The sequence below is a fragment of the Somniosus microcephalus genome, chromosome 17 (genome assembly GCF_052327205.1).
Source record: "Somniosus microcephalus isolate GS21.2 chromosome 17, FLI_Smic_1.0, whole genome shotgun sequence".
NCBI classification, from domain to species: domain Eukaryota; kingdom Metazoa; phylum Chordata; class Chondrichthyes; order Squaliformes; family Somniosidae; genus Somniosus; species Somniosus microcephalus.
Genome location: NC_141003.1, coordinates 69,679,231 through 69,697,730, shown reverse-complemented (window position 1 = coordinate 69,697,730; position 18,500 = coordinate 69,679,231). Strand labels below are relative to the sequence as shown.

Below are 18,500 nucleotides of genomic sequence, written 5' to 3'. Positions count from 1 at the left end.
AACAGATAAACCGTAGGTTGTGTTTTTAAAAGAGGGGGAAATTCAGGCCTTGGTGATCTTTGACCCCCAGCCTGGTCAGCTTTTATTCTCGTCATCAATCCAACCTTCTTTCCCTCCCCCACCCTCCCACTGTAGCTGGTATTGGGGTTGGGGAAAAGCGGTGATAGGAGTGGCGGTGCAAACCTTGGAGTCATTTAAGAAAGGGGTGGATGTTCCAACAGGAGGACTGTAGGCTCTTACTGAATGGGGAAACAAAGATGGGCCGAATGGCTTCCCTCACCCGTAATCATCTCCTGAGCTTGTGATCGCTGCACCGCATGCTGCAGATTCACCTCAACCTCTGATCAATCGAAAGGCCGTACGGCTGCCCAGTGCTCCCTTGTATGGAGAGGGAGGGAGGGTCTTGGCTGCCCTCCTCGCCATTTTCTCGCCTCCTCTCTTTAAAGGCAATAGGTTTTTGTTCCAGAGACTGGTACCCTTTGGTACCTCTTCAAGAGCGAGTCCAGACTGCGAGTGTTGGCAGACAGGCTATTTGGCTGTGGAGCCATCACAGCTGTGCTTTGAGCACAGTCCTTGATCTCTCCTCCTCCTCCTCCTCCCTCACTGCCTGGAAATGGCATGCCTCAGATTAGGAACTTGTGGCCCACGGAACTGTGGGTGTGAAAGGTACAATCTGTGTCTCCTTTAAACTCAGCATTACTGAACTAACTCCCGGTGTCATTGCACCATCTGGTGGCACAGCCTCCAGCCATCTGACTGCATCATACGTACAACAGACCAATTTACAAAAAAAAATCCTTTAAAATACTTCAACACAGGCAGATAGATTATCTATTATTTTTATTAAAAGACAAAAATATTTCATTTATCAAAAAATGTACATGAACAGTTAGACATTAACATTATCAGCCAATGTGTCCACACACAGTAAGGGGACTTATCCAATTGTAACATCCCTTTTAATACATTAACTCCATAACTCCACAGTACGGTCCTCCTTTTAGTGCTAGATTTAGCCAGTGACCCAGGAAGCACTCTGACAACCTTGAACGACCTCAGACAGGTAGATGTTTGGGAGGCACAGTTTGAAACATTGGCTGTTTACACCCTGGAGCGTCCCATCGATAGAAACAGAGGCACAGCAATAGAGAGCAATAAAAAAAAAACAATAGATTAACAGTAACAGACGTGAACAGAGCAAGCGAGAGTAACAGGAACACAGAGGCAGATTAACAAATCAGTAACAGACGTGAACAGAGCAAGAGTGTAACAGGAACACAGGCAGATTAACAAACAACAAACATGGGCACAGATTAACAGAGTTGCCCAGCAACAGGTGAACAAACCCCTTGAAAGTCAAGTGCAAGGCCTCAGTGAGAAGCCAAGGGAGATCAGGCCAGTACCAATGACATATGGGACATTCTGCTCCACACCAGTACCCGAGAGCCATACCACAGGACACCTACTATATATATATTTAATAAAACAAATGAATTTATTGTTAGACAGTGAGAGATCCATTTAAAACCGTAAGTTCCCGAGGGCCTGGGCATCCTGTGGACAGTGTGTAACCCACCGAGAGCGGAGCGGCAGTGTGTCGACCTTGACGGGCTGCAAGTCCTCTCTGAGCAAACACAAACCCAGAGGCTTCATCAATTAGATTGGTCTCCACGCCGGCAGCTTGAGAAACGACTCCAGCGGAACACCGTGCTGCCCCGCCCAGTGTGAATAGCTGGGGGGGGGTGGTCGGTCAGTACCAGGGGTCGGCTCTGTGCTGGCTGTTGTACTTCTGGAGCTCGATCTGATCTTTGATCTGGTTGATGAGGATCTGGGAGAGAAGAATTCCCACCAACTGGAGACAGCAGTCAAGGAGAGAAGAGAGAAGTAAATTAAACAAATAAACAGACCCCGCCACGCAGTTTCCTTAAAAAGGAGCAGCGCCCTGCAACTAATACCATTTGCACACTGCTCATTTCTCACGCACATCCTGCTTGTACAGTCTGTGTTATTTACAGTAGCTCACCCATGGCTCAGGCTCTTGCCCGAGAGTCAGGAGGTTGTGGGTTCAAGTCCCACACCACAGACTCTAGTACAAAATCTAGGCTGACACTTCAATGCAGTACTCGGGGAGTGCTGCACTCTCCGAGGTGCCGTTAAACCGAGGCCCCGTCTGCCCCCTCAGGTGGACACAAAAGATCCCAAGGCACTATTTCGAAGAGGAGCAGCTGGGTTCTCCCCGGTGTCCTGGGGCCCATATTTATCCCCCAACCAACATCATTAAAAAAGATCTGGTTATCACATTGCTGTTTGTGGGAGCTTGCTGTGCGCAAATTGGCTGTTGAATTTCCTACATACACCAGTGATTACACTTTAAAAGTATTTGACTGACTGTAAAACGCTTTGGAGAAACTTCTTCACTTAGAGGGTAGTAAATCTATGGAATTTGCTACCCCAGAGAGCTGTGGAAGCTGCAACATTAAATAAATTTAAAATGGAGATAGACATTTTCCTAGCAGATAAGGGAATTAGGGGTTACGGGGAGAGGGCAGGGAAGTGGACGTGAGTCTCGATTCAGATCAGCCATGATCCTATTGAATGGCGGAGCAGGCCCGAGGGGCCGTATGGCCTACTCCTGCTCCTATTTCTTATATTCTTATGTTCTGAGGTTGTGAAAGGTGCTATATAAATGCAAGTTCTTTCCTTGTTAAAGGGGCACTGTTGTCTTCCAGCATGTGTCTGGCAGACCGCCATCATCGCTGGTCAATTCCTCGCCGATATGTGCGAGGAAATTGCCTCCTCATCTTGCACGCACCACGTCACCTCTGCAGAATCGAGGAGCGAGCATCCTGGCTCGCATACCGCACCCCACCCCCTTCACCGCGTAGAGACGCTGCTCCTTTAAAACAAATAACCCCACCCCTCCCGGCCTTTTCCCCTTTAATGCTCCTGGAAAGTGCTGGAGTTGTGCCGGGTGCAGTTCCACGGCCGCTCGCGGTTGCGCTGGTGGGCGTTCATCAGGTCCTATTCGGCCACAGAAAGCATCACCGCTTCACAAAATGCATCGAGCACTGGATGGGGAGCAGCAGCGGGAAGGAGTTATAATTGGCCTCAGCACCCCGGGACAATGGAAGGGGGAAAAAAAAAAAAAATGAATAAACCCAGGTTCCTACTCCCAATTGCAATCCAGTCACTGAAGACAGAATCAGGTTCACTTCTCCTTCCTCCCCCCCACCCCCCGAATTCTACACCATGCTCGGCGTCAAGGCTCACACGTGAAGGTACTTTGATTTTGGTGGGGGGGGGGTCCAAGGAAGGGAATCCGCAGGATGAGAAACTCAACAGATCAGAAAAAAGATTAAATGAGGAGAGGTTCCATATTCTTGGCTTGTATTCCCTTGAGTAGAGAAGATTAAGGAGTGATCGAATTGAGGTGATTAAGAGCTGATAGGGTAGATAGCGAGAAACTATTCCTCTGTGGGGGGGGGGGGGGGGGTAAGTCCAGAACAAGGGGGCATAATCTTAAAATTAGAGCTAGGCCGTTCAGGGATGATGTCAGGAAGCACTTCTTCACACAAAGGGTAGTGGAAATCTAAGACACTCTCCCCGAAAATGCTGTAGAGGCTGGGGGGGATCAATTGGAAAATTTCAAAAGAGATCGATTGATTTTTGTTAGGTAAGGGTAATTAAAGGATACGGAACCAAGGCAGGTAGATGGTGTTAAGATACAGATTAGCCATGATCTAACTGAATGACAGGACAGGCTCGAGGGGCTGAATGGCTTATTCCTACTCCTATGCAAGTGGGGGTGAAGTGGGTGGGACACTGACCTGTGGGATGGCGAGGCCCAGGGCCACGCCCCCAAGCAGGAAGAGGTTGCTATGGATCCAGTCGACCAGCTTGTCGATGCACCCGTTGGTGTAGATGTATTCTTCCGCCGCCAAGTAGTCCAGGTCCTGCATCCCCTGCCCGCACATGGTGTTGATCACTTTCTGTGTTGGAAGGACACCGGGGTCAAAGCGAGAGAGTTTTAGTCTGAAGGTGAGGGGGTGAGTGTTTCGGCTCCTTCCCTCCCTCCCCCACTAGCGGATTGACACGCTACTCGCATTAGAGAAACTATGCTGGACGAACTTGTGACTATTTTGTGGGCAGCTTTTTCCAGAGATGTGCTGAAGCAGACGATATCTGTAGAACGTGCACTAATCTGTGAGGCTGTAACTGTCGTCCTATAAAATAGCCTTGGATAATCTTCTCATGGATACATAGAATCAGAATCATACAACACAGGAGGCCATTAGTCCCACTCCCCCACTGTTTCCCCAGAGCCCTGTATATTTTTTCCCCTTCAAGTATTTATCCAATTCCCTTTTGAAAGTTATTATTGAATCTGCTTCCACCGCCCTCTCAGGCAGTGCATTCCAGATCATAACTCGCTGCGTGAATGTTTTTCCCACTCATGTCACCTCTGGTTCTTTTGCTAGTCACCTTAAATCTGTTTCCTCTGGTTACCGACCCTTCTGCCACTGGAAACAGTTTCTCTTTATTTACTCGATCAAAACCCTTCATGATTTTGAGCGCCTCTATCAAATCCTTAACTTTCTCTGCTCTAAGGAGAACAACCCCAGCTTCTCTAACTTCGCCACATAACTGAAGACTTTCATCCATCCCTGGTACCGTTCCAGTAAATCTCCTCTGCACCCTCTCTAAGGTCTTGACACCTTCCTAAAGTGTGGTGGCCAGAATTGGTCACAATACTGCAGCTGGGGCCTAAACATCATATGTTTATTTTTTTCTGTACAAGTAAATAGACACGGTAGTTTGTGTTATGCCCTGAGATTGTGTGGTGGAGCCTTTGACACGTTGAGCTGATGATACCTGATGTAAAACTAAGAGGGCAGGTCAGGGAGGAGGTGATGTCATGGACTTTTAGCCAAGCTTAAAAGCGAGATCGTTGCACTGCGAGGTGGGGAGATGAAGGAGGGAGAAATCCGGAGGGTTGAGCCCACCCGACTAATGAGAGGATCTTCTGCAGCAAAGCATCCCTTGTGATCTCAGTGTTGGCCAGGAGTGTGCTGCATTTCAGTGTTAATAAACCCGCCAGCGTTCTGTGTGTTTGAACATTACGGGCACAGGACTGCAGCCTGTGTCTGGATTACTGAAAAATTCACCCGACTCGGTCACTCACCTCCTCCGACCGCAGGCAGCAGGAGTAGGGCACGGAGCAGCGCTCCCGGCTGGGGTTCGCCACTGTGCAGTTAAAGTACATGTTGTGGCTCCAGTCCTTGTACGAGATTCCCCCACAACAGCTGAACTGTGAGAGGGAGGGAGAGAGAACAAAGACAGGTTAGTGCCCCACCTGTTGCTCCCAGTGTTGGGTAGGGAGTGCAGTCATTTCCCTGCCCCTTGGTGGGGTTCAGGTCCATGGGTGCGGAGGCTAATTGTGGGGAGGTCAGGAGGAGAGAAGTCCGTGGGATTGTCAGGCTGGGCTGCCTTACATGTGGCCTCACAGGCGGAGCGGTATCAGAGTGGGGAAGTCAGAGGCCTCAGAGCAGTTTACACTCGGCCCATCACCTGGGAACAATGGGAGATCAAGGAAACACATCCCATCTCAAAAATATTCCAACATAATTACATGTTTGCAAAACCACTCTGCAGAGGTAAAAGAAAAAGACTTGCATTTCTATAGTGGCTTGCACAACCTCAGGACATCCCAAAGTGCGTTACAGCCAATTAAGTACTTTTTGAAGTGTAGTCACTGTTGTAATGTAGGAAACGCAGCAGCCAATTTGCACACAGCAAGATCCCACAAACAGCAATGTGATATGACCAGATAATCTGTTGTAGTGATGTTGGTTGAGGGATAAATATTGGCCAGGACACCGGGGAAGAACTCTCCTGCTCTTCTTTGAAATAGTGTCATGGGATCTTTTACATCCACCCGAGAGGGCAGACAGGGCCTCGGTTTAATGGTTCATCGGAAAGACGGCCCCTCTGACAGTGCAGCACTCCCTCAGTACTGTACTGGAGTGTCAGCCTATTGTGCTCAAGTCTCTGGAGTGGGACTTGAACCCACAACCTTTTGATTCAGGAGGCGAGAGAGTGCTGCCCACTGATGCGGCAGAGGCACCAAGGACTTTGCCTCGGTGTTCAGAGTAGGTGGTAATTGGGATTGCAGGACCGGCAGGGGTGGGAGTGGAGCTGTTGTTGGAGAACAGGATCTAATCAGAGGCAGTCAGCCAGCACAGATTGCTAAAGAACAATCGGTGACCAGTTCTGATGAAAGGTCGTCGACCTGGAACGTTAACTGTTTCTCTCTCCACAGATGCTGCCTCACTGAGCGTTTCCAGCATTTTGTGTTCTTATTTCAGATTTCCAGCATCCGCAGTATTTTGCTTTAGCTAAAAGGACTGGTCAGGCTTGAACATTTTGAATAAATACCAGAGAGGATGGGTGAAGGAAATGCAGTGGATGTGGATTATATGGATGGTCAAAAAGTATTTGATAAGGCACCACAAGCGATTTACGACAAAATGAATGGCACATGGTAGTGTGGGCAAAAAATAAAGGGTGGAAGTAGAGTTTCTCTGACTGAGCAGATGTCCTGAGTGATGTTCCACAGGATCATGTCGGGGTCAACCTTATATTCTGCGAACAAAACGTGACACCATCCAGGACAAAGCTTGATCAGTAGCCCATTCACCACCGGCGCACCATGGCTGCAGTGTGCACCATCTACAAGATGCACTGCACCAACTTGCCAAGGCTTCTTCGGCAGCACCTCCCAAAACTGCGACCTCCACTACCTAGAAGGACAAGGGCAGCAGGTGCGTGGGAACACCACCACCTCCAAGTGTCACACCCTCCCGACTTGGACATATATCAGCTGTTCCTCCATCGTCGCTGGGTCAAAATCCTGGAACTCCTTCCCTAACAGCACTGGGATTACCTTCACCACACGGACTGCAGCAGTTCAAGAAGGCAGCTCACCACCACCCTCGAGGGCAATTAGGAATGGGCAATAAATGCTGGCCTTGCCAGCGACGCCCACATCCCAGAGAATTATTTTTTTTTTTATAAATAAGAACACAAGTGAACTGGCCTTATGAATTGGGGAACAAGCAATATAAAAATGGCCCGTGACACCAAAATTAGGGGAGGGGGTACAACATATTCTGAAAGACTGCAAAGGATATAGATAGGCCGCCAGGATGGGCTGATAACTGGGTCGTGGTACATCTTGGAAGCAAAAAAAGGGAGGCGAACATGACCTTAAACAGTAACATGTTACATGGAGTGGATGACCTTGGGTGTGTAGATACAGGTCATTAACGGCGGAACGCAACTAGATAAGGCCAGAAACAGCCAAACCAAATCCTCTGTTATACCTGGAGCCAGAGAAAGTAAAATTAAGGGAGGTAATGTTAGGAGATTAAGATTGAGAAATAAGTGAATCCATTGTTCACGAAAGAATTATTTATATTCGTATATTATATTCTAATTTTTAAGATTACAGCTGTAGTTAAAAAACAAATTAAAGCGCTAAAATTGAAAGACTGAAGAAATGATTGGCGACAGCATTTGTTCAAACCAGCTACCACATGATTTCCATTTAATTCGCTTCATCGTCACCAACTGGGGACTCAGTTTCTCTGGTTAGGTCTCGCTAACTCAGACATCGATGCTTTCTGTGCAACTTTGGGACAATAATATTTAGCGGGCCTAGAGAGCGCAAGAGAGGAAGAGGGTGACAATGAACGAGAAGGAGAGAGCAAGTAAGTGCTAATCAATTCGAGAGAGAGGGAGCATGCGAAAGAGATGGGGAGCACGGAGTACTGGGCAGCTTAAAGGTTATTTAGTGCAGAGGGGTCGTGACCCCGTGATACCGTACCTGCTTCTGTCCGTAGTCGATGAGGTTCTGGAGATCCAGGTCATCTCGGTAGTGGATTATCGCGTTGTCGATGATCTCACTGACCTTTGATCGGGCCTGCATTGGGAGGCAAGAGTACATTTGGGAATTAGAGATAAGAGACAGCTCCCATTTACCGAGTCCGGCCTCACCCTACACACCCAAATCACAAACAGGGCCCTATTTCCAGGACTGACGCTTGTGGGTGTAAAATATATTCATAATAAAGAGGCCTACATCCCCACCAACCACCACTGACCAAAGGACAGGCCCAATCTGTCCGTTTTAAAGCAGATCGCCTCTGCCTCAGGGTCTGTGTGCTTCTCCTGAGGATCGGACTCTTTTCTGGGGTGCGATTCCTCGACTACTCACCCAGTACCTGCTCATCACCAGCAATCTTCCAGTGTGATTATCTGCTGGATATCACAGGGCAGAGCGTAGCGGTTATGTTACTGCACTAATAACCCAGTGAATGAGGGTTCAAATCCCACCGTGACAGGTTGAGAATTTGAATTCAGTTGAAAAAAAATTGGGAAAAAAGCTGGTATCAGTAAAAGTGAACTTGAAGCTGTCGGCTTGTCGTAAAAAACCCAACTGGTTCACTCATGTCTTTCTTTTAGGGACGGAAACCTACCGTTCTTACCCGGTCTGGCCTATAAGTGACTCCAGTCCTCCTCCTTAGGCAGTCCCTCGGAACAGAGGATGACTTGCTTCCACATTGAAAATGAGTTCACAGGTGACTGATGAGTCCAATGTGGGACCGACAGTCTCTGTCACAGGTGGGGCAGACGGTGGTTGAAGGGGCGGGTGGGTGGGGTGCTTGGGTTGACGTGCGCTCCTTGCGCTTGGCTTCCACTTGCTCCCGGCGAAGAGACTCGAGGTGTTCGGCGCCTTCCCGGATGCTTCTCCTCCACTTTGTGGAGTCTTGGGCCAGGGATTCCCAGGTGTCAGTGGGGATGTTGCCCTTTTTCAAGGAGGCTTTGTGGGTGTCCTTGAAGCGTTTCCTCTGCCCACCTGGGGCTCTCTTGCCGTGTTGGTGCTCCGAGTAGAGTGCTTGTTTGGGAGTCTCGTATCGGGCATGTGGACCATGTGGCCCATCCATTGGAGCTGATCGAGCGTGGTCAGAGCTTCGATGCTGGCCTGAGCGAGAACACCGACGTTGGTGCACCTGTCCTGCCAATGGATTTGCAGGATCTTGCAGAGGCAGCGTTGGTGGTACCTCTCCAGTGCTTTGAGGTGCCTGCTGTACATGGTCCATGTCTCTGGGGCATACAGCAGGGCAGGTATCACTGCTGCTCTGTACACCATGAGCTTGGTGCCTGGTTTGAGGTCCTGGTCTTCAAACACTCTTCCTCAGGCGACTGAAGGCTGCACTGGCACACTGAAGGCAGTGTTGGACTTAGTCATCGACGTCTGCCCTTGTTGACAGTAGGCTTCCGAGGTATGGAAAGTGGTCCACATTATCAAAATCCACGACGAGGCCTTGGACAATCGGGGGGGGGGGGGGGGGGCAGGTTGGTCGAGGACCTTTGTCTTACGGATCTTACCCGGTCTGGCCTATAAGTGACTCCAGTCCTACACCAACGTGACTGACTCTTAACTGCCCACTGAAGTGGCCTAGCAAGACACTCAGTTGTATCAAAACTGCTACAATTACGCATTGTGGGAGCACCTTCACCACAGAGTACAGCGGCTCAGGAAGGTGGTCCACTACTACCACATCTACTAGAGGTGAACTTTGGACTGTCTGGTCTGCAATGGTTCACTTCCACACCATGCACCATGTGTTTACACAGTGAGCCACTAGAGGGAGCTGAAGCTCCACGTAAACCGAGAGTCGCAGATACACAAGATCCTGATTGAAAGCTGGAATCCAAGTATCCATGGGATATAATTCCCTCTTTCTCACCCACCACCCCCCCAAAAGATAATGCGAATGCTGTACCACACTTGGAATACTGTGAATAGTTCTGGTCTCAAATATTATAAAAAGGATAGAGGCACTGGTGAGGTTGCAAAAAAGATTTACAAGAATGATACCAGAGCGGTGGGGGTACAACGATTGAGAGACTGAACAGGCTGGGGCTCTTTTCTCTAGAAAAAAGGCTGAGGGGTGACCTGATAGAAGTCTTTTAAGATTATGAAAGGGTTTGATAGGATGTTTCCACTTGTGAGGTCATAAATATAAGATAGTCACTAATAAATCCAATAGGGAATTCAGGAGAAACTTCTTTACCCAAAGAGTGGTGAGAATGTGGAACGCGCTACTACATAGAATCATAGAATGGTTACAGCACAGAAGGCAGCCATTCGGTCCATTGAGCCCGTGCCGACTCTCAGCTAGTCCCACTCCCCCACCCTTTCCCCGTAGCCCTGCAAATGTTTTTCTTTCAGATACTTATCCAATTCCCTTTTGAAAGATAAGATCGAGTCTGCCTCCGCCACCCTTTCAGGCAGTGCATTCCAGATCCTAATCACTCGCTGTGTAAAAAAGATTCTTCTTACGTCACCTTTGGCTCTTTTACCAATCACCTTAAATTTGTGTCCTCTGGCTCTCGACCCTTCCGCCAATGGGAACAGTTACTCTATCGACTCTGTCCAGACCCCTCATGATTTTGAGCACCTCCATCAAATCTCCTCTCAGCCTTCTCTGCTTCAAGGAGAACAACCCCAGCTTCTCCAGTCTATCAACATAACTGAAGTCCCTCATCCCTGGAATCATTCGCGTAAATCTTTTCTGCACCCCCTCTACGGTCTGCACGTCCTTCCTAAAGTGTGATGCCCAGAATTGGACTCAATACTCCAGCTGAGGTCAAACCAGTGTTTCATACAGATTCATCATAATTTCCACACTTTTGTACTCTATACCTCTATTCATGAAGCCCAGGACCCCGTAAGCCTTTTTAACTGCTTTCTCAACCTGCCCTGCCACCTTCAACGATTTGTGCACACATACCCCCGGGTCTCTCAGTTCGTGCATCCCCTTTAGTTTATGTCCTCTCCTAATTCTTTCTACCAAATTGCATCACACTGCACTTTTCTGCATTAAATTTCATCTGCCACATGTCCGCCCATTTCACCAGCCTGTCTATGTCTTCCTGAAGTCTATCACTCTCCTCCTCACTGTTCACTATACTTCCAAGCTTTGTCTCATCTGCAAATTTTGAAATTGTGCCCTGTACACCCACATCCAAGTCATTAATATATATCAAGAAAAGCAGTGGTCCTAGAACCGACCCCTGGGGAACACCACTGTATACCTTCCTCCAGTCCGAAAAACAACCACTACACTCTGTTCCCCATCACTTAGCCAATTCCGTATACATGCTGCCACTGTCCCTTTTATTTCATGGGCTTCAACTTTTCTGGCAAGCCTATTATGTGGCACTTTATCGAACGCCTTTTGGAAATCCATGTACACCACATCAACCACATTGCCCTCATCAGCCCTCTGTTACCTCATCAAAAAACTCAAGTTGGTTAAACACGATTTGCCTTTAAATCTGTGTTGGCTTTCCTTAATTAATCCACACTTGTCCAAGTGACTGTTAATTTTGTCCCCGACTACTGTTTCTAAAAGCTTCCTCACCACCGAGGTTAAAGTGGAGTGGTTGAGGCGAACAGCATAGATGCATTTAAGGGGAAGCTAGATAAGTACATGAGGGAGAAAGGAATAGAAGGATATGCTGCTAGGGTGAGATGAAGCTGGTGTGGAGCAAAAACACCAGCACGGCTCAGTTGGGCTGAATGGCCTGTTTCTGTGCTGTCGATTCCGTGTAATTCGATGTGTCTGTGCGTGTGGGTGTTCTCATGAATCATTTTATTTGCAGAATTGAGAGAAAAACCACTCAACTCGCCTACGACGATAATCCTCCAATATGTCTCGGCCAGCTAACGAGGAGCTGGTGCAGACATATTACAGAAAGTATAGTAACCGAGCTGCACAACCGCTGTGAGCAACAGCCGAACACAAAGCGAGGGGTTGCCAGATGAGCTGCCCGCCCCTACGTGCAGCAAGAAATGCGGCAGAAACACAAAAAAGGGATGACCGAGTGGGTAAACTCAATATTTATTAATTTTTTTTCCCCCCAGACTACCGAGTTGAATACATTTACACCACACAGGGTACGGTAGTGTAGTGGATATGCTACTGGACTAGTATTCCCACCAGCTCAAATCCCACCACCCAAGAATTTTGAATTCAGTTTGAAAATCTGGGAATAAAAAGCTGGTACCACTTTAAAAAAAAGTGACCACGAAGCAGTCGGATCATAAAAACCCAGTCGGATCACTAATGTCCTTTAGGAAAGGAAACCTGCCGTCCTTGCCCAGTCTGCTCCATGTGTGACTCCAGTCCCTCACCAACGTGGTGGACTCTTATCTGCCCTCCGACGTGGCCGAGCAAAGCACTCAGCTACATTAAAAATGCTACAAAGAATAATACAGGGACTGCAGCGGTTCAAAGACAAGGCCCACCATCAAATTGTAAGAAATAGCCGTTAGATTGAAAGATGGGTTTTAATTCTTAGAACAGAGGCTGACACCATGCAGCCGGGAACAGAGAGCAGAAATGGCAGCAAGGTCGAATATCAAGCATCAAAAGACAAATAGAAGTGATAAGGGAATCGTAAAATGCAAAAACAACACAGGGGGGAGGATAAAGAGACAAAAATGGAGCCAAAAAAGTCATAAAATGTCCTTAAAGAAACATAACAAAACATTCCTCAGAAAGATAAGAGGGAGGCCTCGTCAGTCATGCAGAAAGGGACGGTGAGGGATGCCTTCCCGCTTCACAATTGGACGATAGGATGGGGATCAAACGATTGACACCGGGTGGTTACCAGCCCACCGAAATAACTATAAACATAGACGACCGAGGGGGGAAATCAGGCAGTCGGGGTGAAGGCTTCCCCAGGGTGGCTGACGGCCTCATACCGTGGTCAAGTTTAGCCTCTGAGGTGGCCGACGGCCTAACACCTCCAACAGCTTGAGAGATGACCCAAAGGAAGTGACCGCTGCAGCAGACTGCAGGAATCCACCCAATCAGAGACCACCGTACTGCCTCCCCATCCGTCCGGTCCTGGCATTCCGATTCTGGAATCGTAGATCGCTCCTACTATCACGGGTTGTATGTCTATTATACTCGGCTTAAACCATATGTAATATCTGATTATGCTTTAAAACTGTAGCTCTTTAATAAAAGCATTGCAACTCCTAAAACCCTTTGGGTAATCTGTGTGTGGCCTGTGATCCTAATCTTACAACCTTCTCGGGGCATCGAGTGATGGGCTATAAATGGCAGCCTTGCCAGCAACACCCACATTCCGAGAATGAAAATTAAAACACAGATTTTAGGGAATAGAGTCCGAAGAATTCAGAATTCTCCAAAGGTTGGCACTGGTGAATAGACATTGGAGCCGAGAGGCGACCTGGAGCTGCTCTGGGAGCACAGACTGCAGCCAGGACCTGGTTACAGATCAGACAGTCTGCAGCAGACCAGTGCAAGGCGGAAACGTGCAGCACAAGCACCGGCTTCTGTAGAACTTCCGCTTTGCTGGTTTCAGTTTCATGTCCCCTCTGAAAGCGGTGGGATAATAATTCCAAATCTTGACCTGCCTTCAGCAGACTACAATACCCGCTATTCACATGACTGGCTTTTTGACAAACTCTGAACAAGCCGAAGGCTACTTCCTCTCCATTCGTTTCTGTGAACACCCAGGGCCAGGTTACCAACGAATGACCAGCCCATTGCAGGCTCTCGTGACCAGGGATACACACATCACATTTTTGGTAAAATTAGAAGCAAATATGGAGATTTGCGTTAATTCAACTCTAAACTTGCCCCCTCATGGTCCTCCCAAGCTCCACATACGCTGCTCCCCCTCCTCACATCTTAGTGTGTTAACCTGAGGACTCCTCACCCACTCACACTTCCCCAACACCAATCGCACTCCTCACCTCTTCCATTCCTCACACCATCTCCAGTCTTTTAAATCCTAATTCGGTGTCACCCAATCACAACCTCCTCACGTATCTCATCGTTCCTTTTACTCCGTTCCGCCTTGCTGGTGTCTGTCCCGTGAACAGCCCCACCCTCCCCGTGGAACGACCACATTATTCTCAATTAAAGAAAGTAAAATCGTACCTTGTCGGAAAAGACGAAGCCCAGAACCCCGGCAACCAATTGTAGCAAAAAAATCAGCGTCAGGCAGATAGAGAACTGGAAAAATCAAATCACATCAAAATCAGCAACTGGAGGGAAAGGGGGGGGGGGGGGGGGCGGCGGCGGCGAGAGGGGAAGGGAGAGGTGTTAATACCCGAACAAGTGGTGCAGAAGTGGTAGACTGGAAGCTATGAAGATGGAGTGAGTGGTCACACAGGCCCCAGCCCCAGAGCACCAGCGTCAACAGAAAATGCTGGAAAAACTCAGGCAGGCCAGGCAACATCCGTGAGAGAGATAGATAGAGTCCAACGTTTTCGGGTGAACCCTTTATCAAGACTAAAGAAGCACAGGGAATTAAATAGATTAAGAGGCAGGCTGGGAGAGGACAAAAGAGAAGAGGAGGAGACATTAAGAGGTATTCAAAACAAGACGAGATGGTGATAGGACTAGTGGAGACAAAAGACGGCTCTAGATTAGGTGTGAAATGTGCTGGCAGAATGGGGAGACAGCTGCCATGTGGGGAGAGAGAAAAGGGGGGGGGGGGGGGGGGGGGGAGAAACCAAAACAAAGGTGTGGATAAAACATAAGTAAAGATGTAATAGGGGCCGAGGGTTATGATCTGAAATTGTTGAACTCGATATTGAGTCCGGAAGGCTGTAAAGTGCCCTAATCAGAAGATGAGGTGCTGTTCTAGAGTCAACACTTGCCTTCATTGCCCTGAGCCAATAGTCTCTAACTCCCACCATCGACGATCCGAGTGTAAATGGTCACGGCCCATAGACTCCCAGGTAACCCCTCCCACAGAGCCTGTGTGTAAACCCCCCCAGCCCCAGAGATGGACAAAGGGAATCGCAGGATATTACACGGAGCCCCCATCGATTGAGGGACCCTGATGGCAGGATTCAGCCCCATTTCCCACCGCAGACGATGCATGGCTGGGCCCTTCCTCCAGTGTTGTGTGGGTCACTCACCGTCTGCAAGAGGCAGATGTTCTCCCGCAGCGACCCGATACACCCGCAGAACGTGATCAGGAACATCAGCGCGCCCACCACGATGAGGAGGATGGCGGGGTCCACCGCGAGGCAGGCCATGGCGGCCTCTGAAAAAACAGGGCAAACCCGTCACCCACCACAACATCATCACCCCATCCCCCGATCCCGGACCCATGCGATCCCGGACCCATGACCCCCCCGATCCGTGACCCCATCAACTGATCCAATCTTTCCTGACCAAACCCCGCCCCCGCCCCCCCGCTCCGTCTCCCCCGCGCTCCGTCTCTCCCCACCCCGCCCCCCCCACCCAGCCACGTCTCCCCCAGCCCGGCCCCCCGCCCCGTCTCCCCCAGCCCCCCCGCTCCGTCTCCCCCACCCCCACGCTCCGTCTCCCCCACCCCCGACCACCCCCCGCTCCGTCTCCCCCACCCCCACCCTCCGTCTCCCCCACCCCCCCCGCTCCGTCTCCCCCACCCCCCCCGCTCCGTCTCCCCCACCCCCCCCGCTCCGTCTCCGTCGCCCCCACCCCCCCGCTCCGTCTCCCCCACCACCCCACTCCGTCTCCCCCACCACCACAACCCACTCCATTCCCCCCCCTCCCCACCCCCCCACTCCGTTGCCACCCCCCACAACCCCACTCCATCCCTCCCCCCTTCGTAAACCTGCCCCCATTTCCCACAACCCATATCCCTATGCCCTCTGACCAAACCCCTCGACCCCTCCCCAACCTCTCGACCAAACCCCTCCCCATCCTCCGACCCCACCCCCTTCCCCTTTGTAATCCTGCTCCAACCCCATCCCCCAGACGCCCATTACCCCCACCCCCTCGACCCTCGACCCCCGCCCCCCCCCCCTCAAAACCTGCCCTCGCTCTAGTAGGTCCAGAAACAATGGAGAAATGAAACGGTAAGATGAGGTCACTCACCCGCGTGCTTCATGACTCTGGCGTACACACCGATAGCAACCATCACCATGGAGATACTCTGGAAAAATAGGCCCAAGCAGGTTAGATTTAGGCAGGAAGATTAAATCATATTGCTGGTTTAGGGAAGGCTGAGCCTGGCTTCACACTTGCTTCTTTCTCACCAGCTAGGAGACAAATTGTTTGTAGAAAGTTACCATTTTATTTGAGGCTGTGATGGTTTCCCTCTCTCCCCTTTCCTGCTGTCCAGGGCACCTTAGATCGGTTGGGAGACCCCTCGTCCCAGGCCTTTCAATTCTGCTCTAAATTAAATCTTTTAAAATTCATTCTCAGGGTGTGGGCATAACTTGGTTGCCAACCATCCAGGATTGCCCTGGAGTCTCCAGGAATTGAAGATTAATCTCCCAGACACTGCTGGAAGTAAAACCCAGGAGAAAAATCATAGGGCCAGTTTAAACATTTTTTTCTTTCTTTCCAACATTTATTATTTATAGCCCCCGTGATCGGGGAGTTAACGTGGTGTGTGCAGCCTGAGGCTATCGATCCATCACCTTATCCTGCAGTCATACTGCCTTCCCCCGACACCTTCCATCCATTCATGGAGACGAGAGTCGGGTTGAAGAGACCGAGGCCTGGGGTGGGGGAGGGGAGGGGAATCGGGATCGTCTCCACTGAAGAAACCTGCAGGTGCTCTGCGACCCTCATACAAAGGGGGTCGCGTCTCATCCCCCCCCCCCCTTCTTGGGACCCCTCTCTGCCCCTTGGTCAGGTGTACCTGCTCCGACCATACATTTCCGGCCATTGCTGGGGCTTCAGAGGTCAAGCATACCCCGTGGGCCATCATTTGGTCATCTTGATGTTTCAAGATCATCTTGCCAAGAACAGGAGGAGGCCACTCAGCCCATTGATCCTACTCCGCCATTCAATTAGATCACGGCTGATCTGCACCTCAGCCCCATTTACACGCCTTTGCTCCATATCCCTCGATACCCTAACCCAACAAAAATCTGTCCATCTCAGACTTGAAAAATTCAATGCCACACAGACTGCGGAATAAAACCATCGTGACAGCCCTGCCATGTGAGTAGCCCGCGAGCCCTGAACCAATACTGACCATTTCCGCAATCAACACCACATTATATTGCACAAGTCCCACATCAAACACAGCAAAGCTGTTGTTACAGACAGAGTGTGAAAACAAAACCAATAGAAAAGTGCTGACGATTCTGGGGTAGGTACATCTCAGAAAAAGCACCCAACACCACCACGGGATGGTGATGCAATGCCCAAAATAATCCAGAGTGGAGGCTTGAGGCCTGAAACCTGCTGTGCCCAAGGCAACAAAAGTGCCCCAATGTGGTTAGCCAACAGAGTGTCCTGGGAGCCTGCGCGGTGTGCGCCTAACACACGTTTTTTATACACTGGGCCAGTTACCCATAAAACAGCTGGAGTAACAGAGAAGCTGTGCAGCACCATTACAAATGGTAAATGGAAGGGAGGGCTACAAGCACTGCACCCCTTCATTATTATTATTATTTTTATTTTGTATTTATTTTTTTTGAGTGCAGGCCCTTTTAAGGGGCTGCGCGGCCAGAAAAACTAGTCCCAGGCTGTGCCGGACCGGGCGAGAGCTGTGTGGCCGCGCAGCTTAGGAGGGAATGTTGGCTACAAGAGAATTACTTTATCTAACCCGTGCTGTACCTGCCCTGGGAGTGTTTGATGGGACAGTGTAGAGGGAGCTTTACTCTGTATCTAACCCGTGCTGTACCTGCCCTGGGAGTGTTTGATGAGACAGTGTAGAGGGAGCTTTACTCTGTATCTAACCCGTGCTGTACCTGCCCTGGGAGTGTTTGATGGGACAGTGTAGAGGGAGCTTTACTCTATCTAACCCATGCTGTACCTGCCCTGGGAGTGTTTGATGGGACAGTGTAGAGGGAGCTTTACTCTGTAACCAGACTTGCTACATTTGACCTGGGAACGTTTGATGCCGACACTTGGTTTCTGTAACAAGGAAGTGTTCCATTCTGCAGGACTGACATCACTCACATTTATCAGAGCAAAAGTTCTTCCCAAATAATGAAGTGATTATTGCTGTGCTGACCAACATTGTGAAAAGGAGCCAGAAAACAAACGTCTCTCAACAGGACACCCCTCTGTACACGTGTAGCTCCATCCTAAGGGGCCGGGTGCTGACGAGAGTCAGATGCGAAATGCGCTCTCAAACCCTCGTTCACACAAAACCCCTCCACACTTCCTTGCTCGGACTCCAGTCTAAACAGGGCGGGGAGCCAGTAACTCAAGGAACTTGGAATCGAAGAGGAAAAATAGCTTTATTGGGGTTACGGGGGGGGGGGGGGGGGGCGGGAACAGCTCCTGGCCTCAACACAGCATGTCCCTACAGTGGCCAAGCTGGTCCCCTGTGGCCAGAGCGGTACTGAAAATTTGTGTCAGAGCCCCTGCAATCTCCTCCCTTGCCTCACAGCGCAGCCTGGGATACATCTCGTCTGGGCCTGGGGAATT

At 49.8% G+C, this 18,500-nt stretch overlaps 1 protein-coding gene across 2 annotated transcripts in view; it reads right to left on the bottom strand.

The window, feature by feature from the left end:
* Positions 1–825: 825 nt before the first annotated feature.
* tspan33a (tetraspanin 33a) overlaps positions 826–18,500 on the bottom strand; it is a 39,490-nt gene continuing 21,815 nt past the window's right edge. The window contains exons 2-8 of one of the 2 annotated variants that reach the window (XM_086010611.1): positions 15,984–16,041; positions 15,038–15,165; positions 14,049–14,123; positions 7,886–7,981; positions 5,183–5,308; positions 3,828–3,989; positions 826–1,852 (exon numbers count right to left, since the gene is read on the bottom strand). In XM_086010611.1, the coding sequence (XP_085866737.1) occupies positions 1,751–1,852; positions 3,828–3,989; positions 5,183–5,308; positions 7,886–7,981; positions 14,049–14,123; positions 15,038–15,165; positions 15,984–16,041 (747 nt within the window). In that variant the 3' untranslated portion in view covers positions 826–1,750. The remainder of the gene's footprint in view (positions 1,853–3,827; positions 3,990–5,182; positions 5,309–7,885; positions 7,982–14,048; positions 14,124–15,037; positions 15,166–15,983; positions 16,042–18,500) is intronic. The other variant, XM_086010612.1, reaches the window with a different exon arrangement.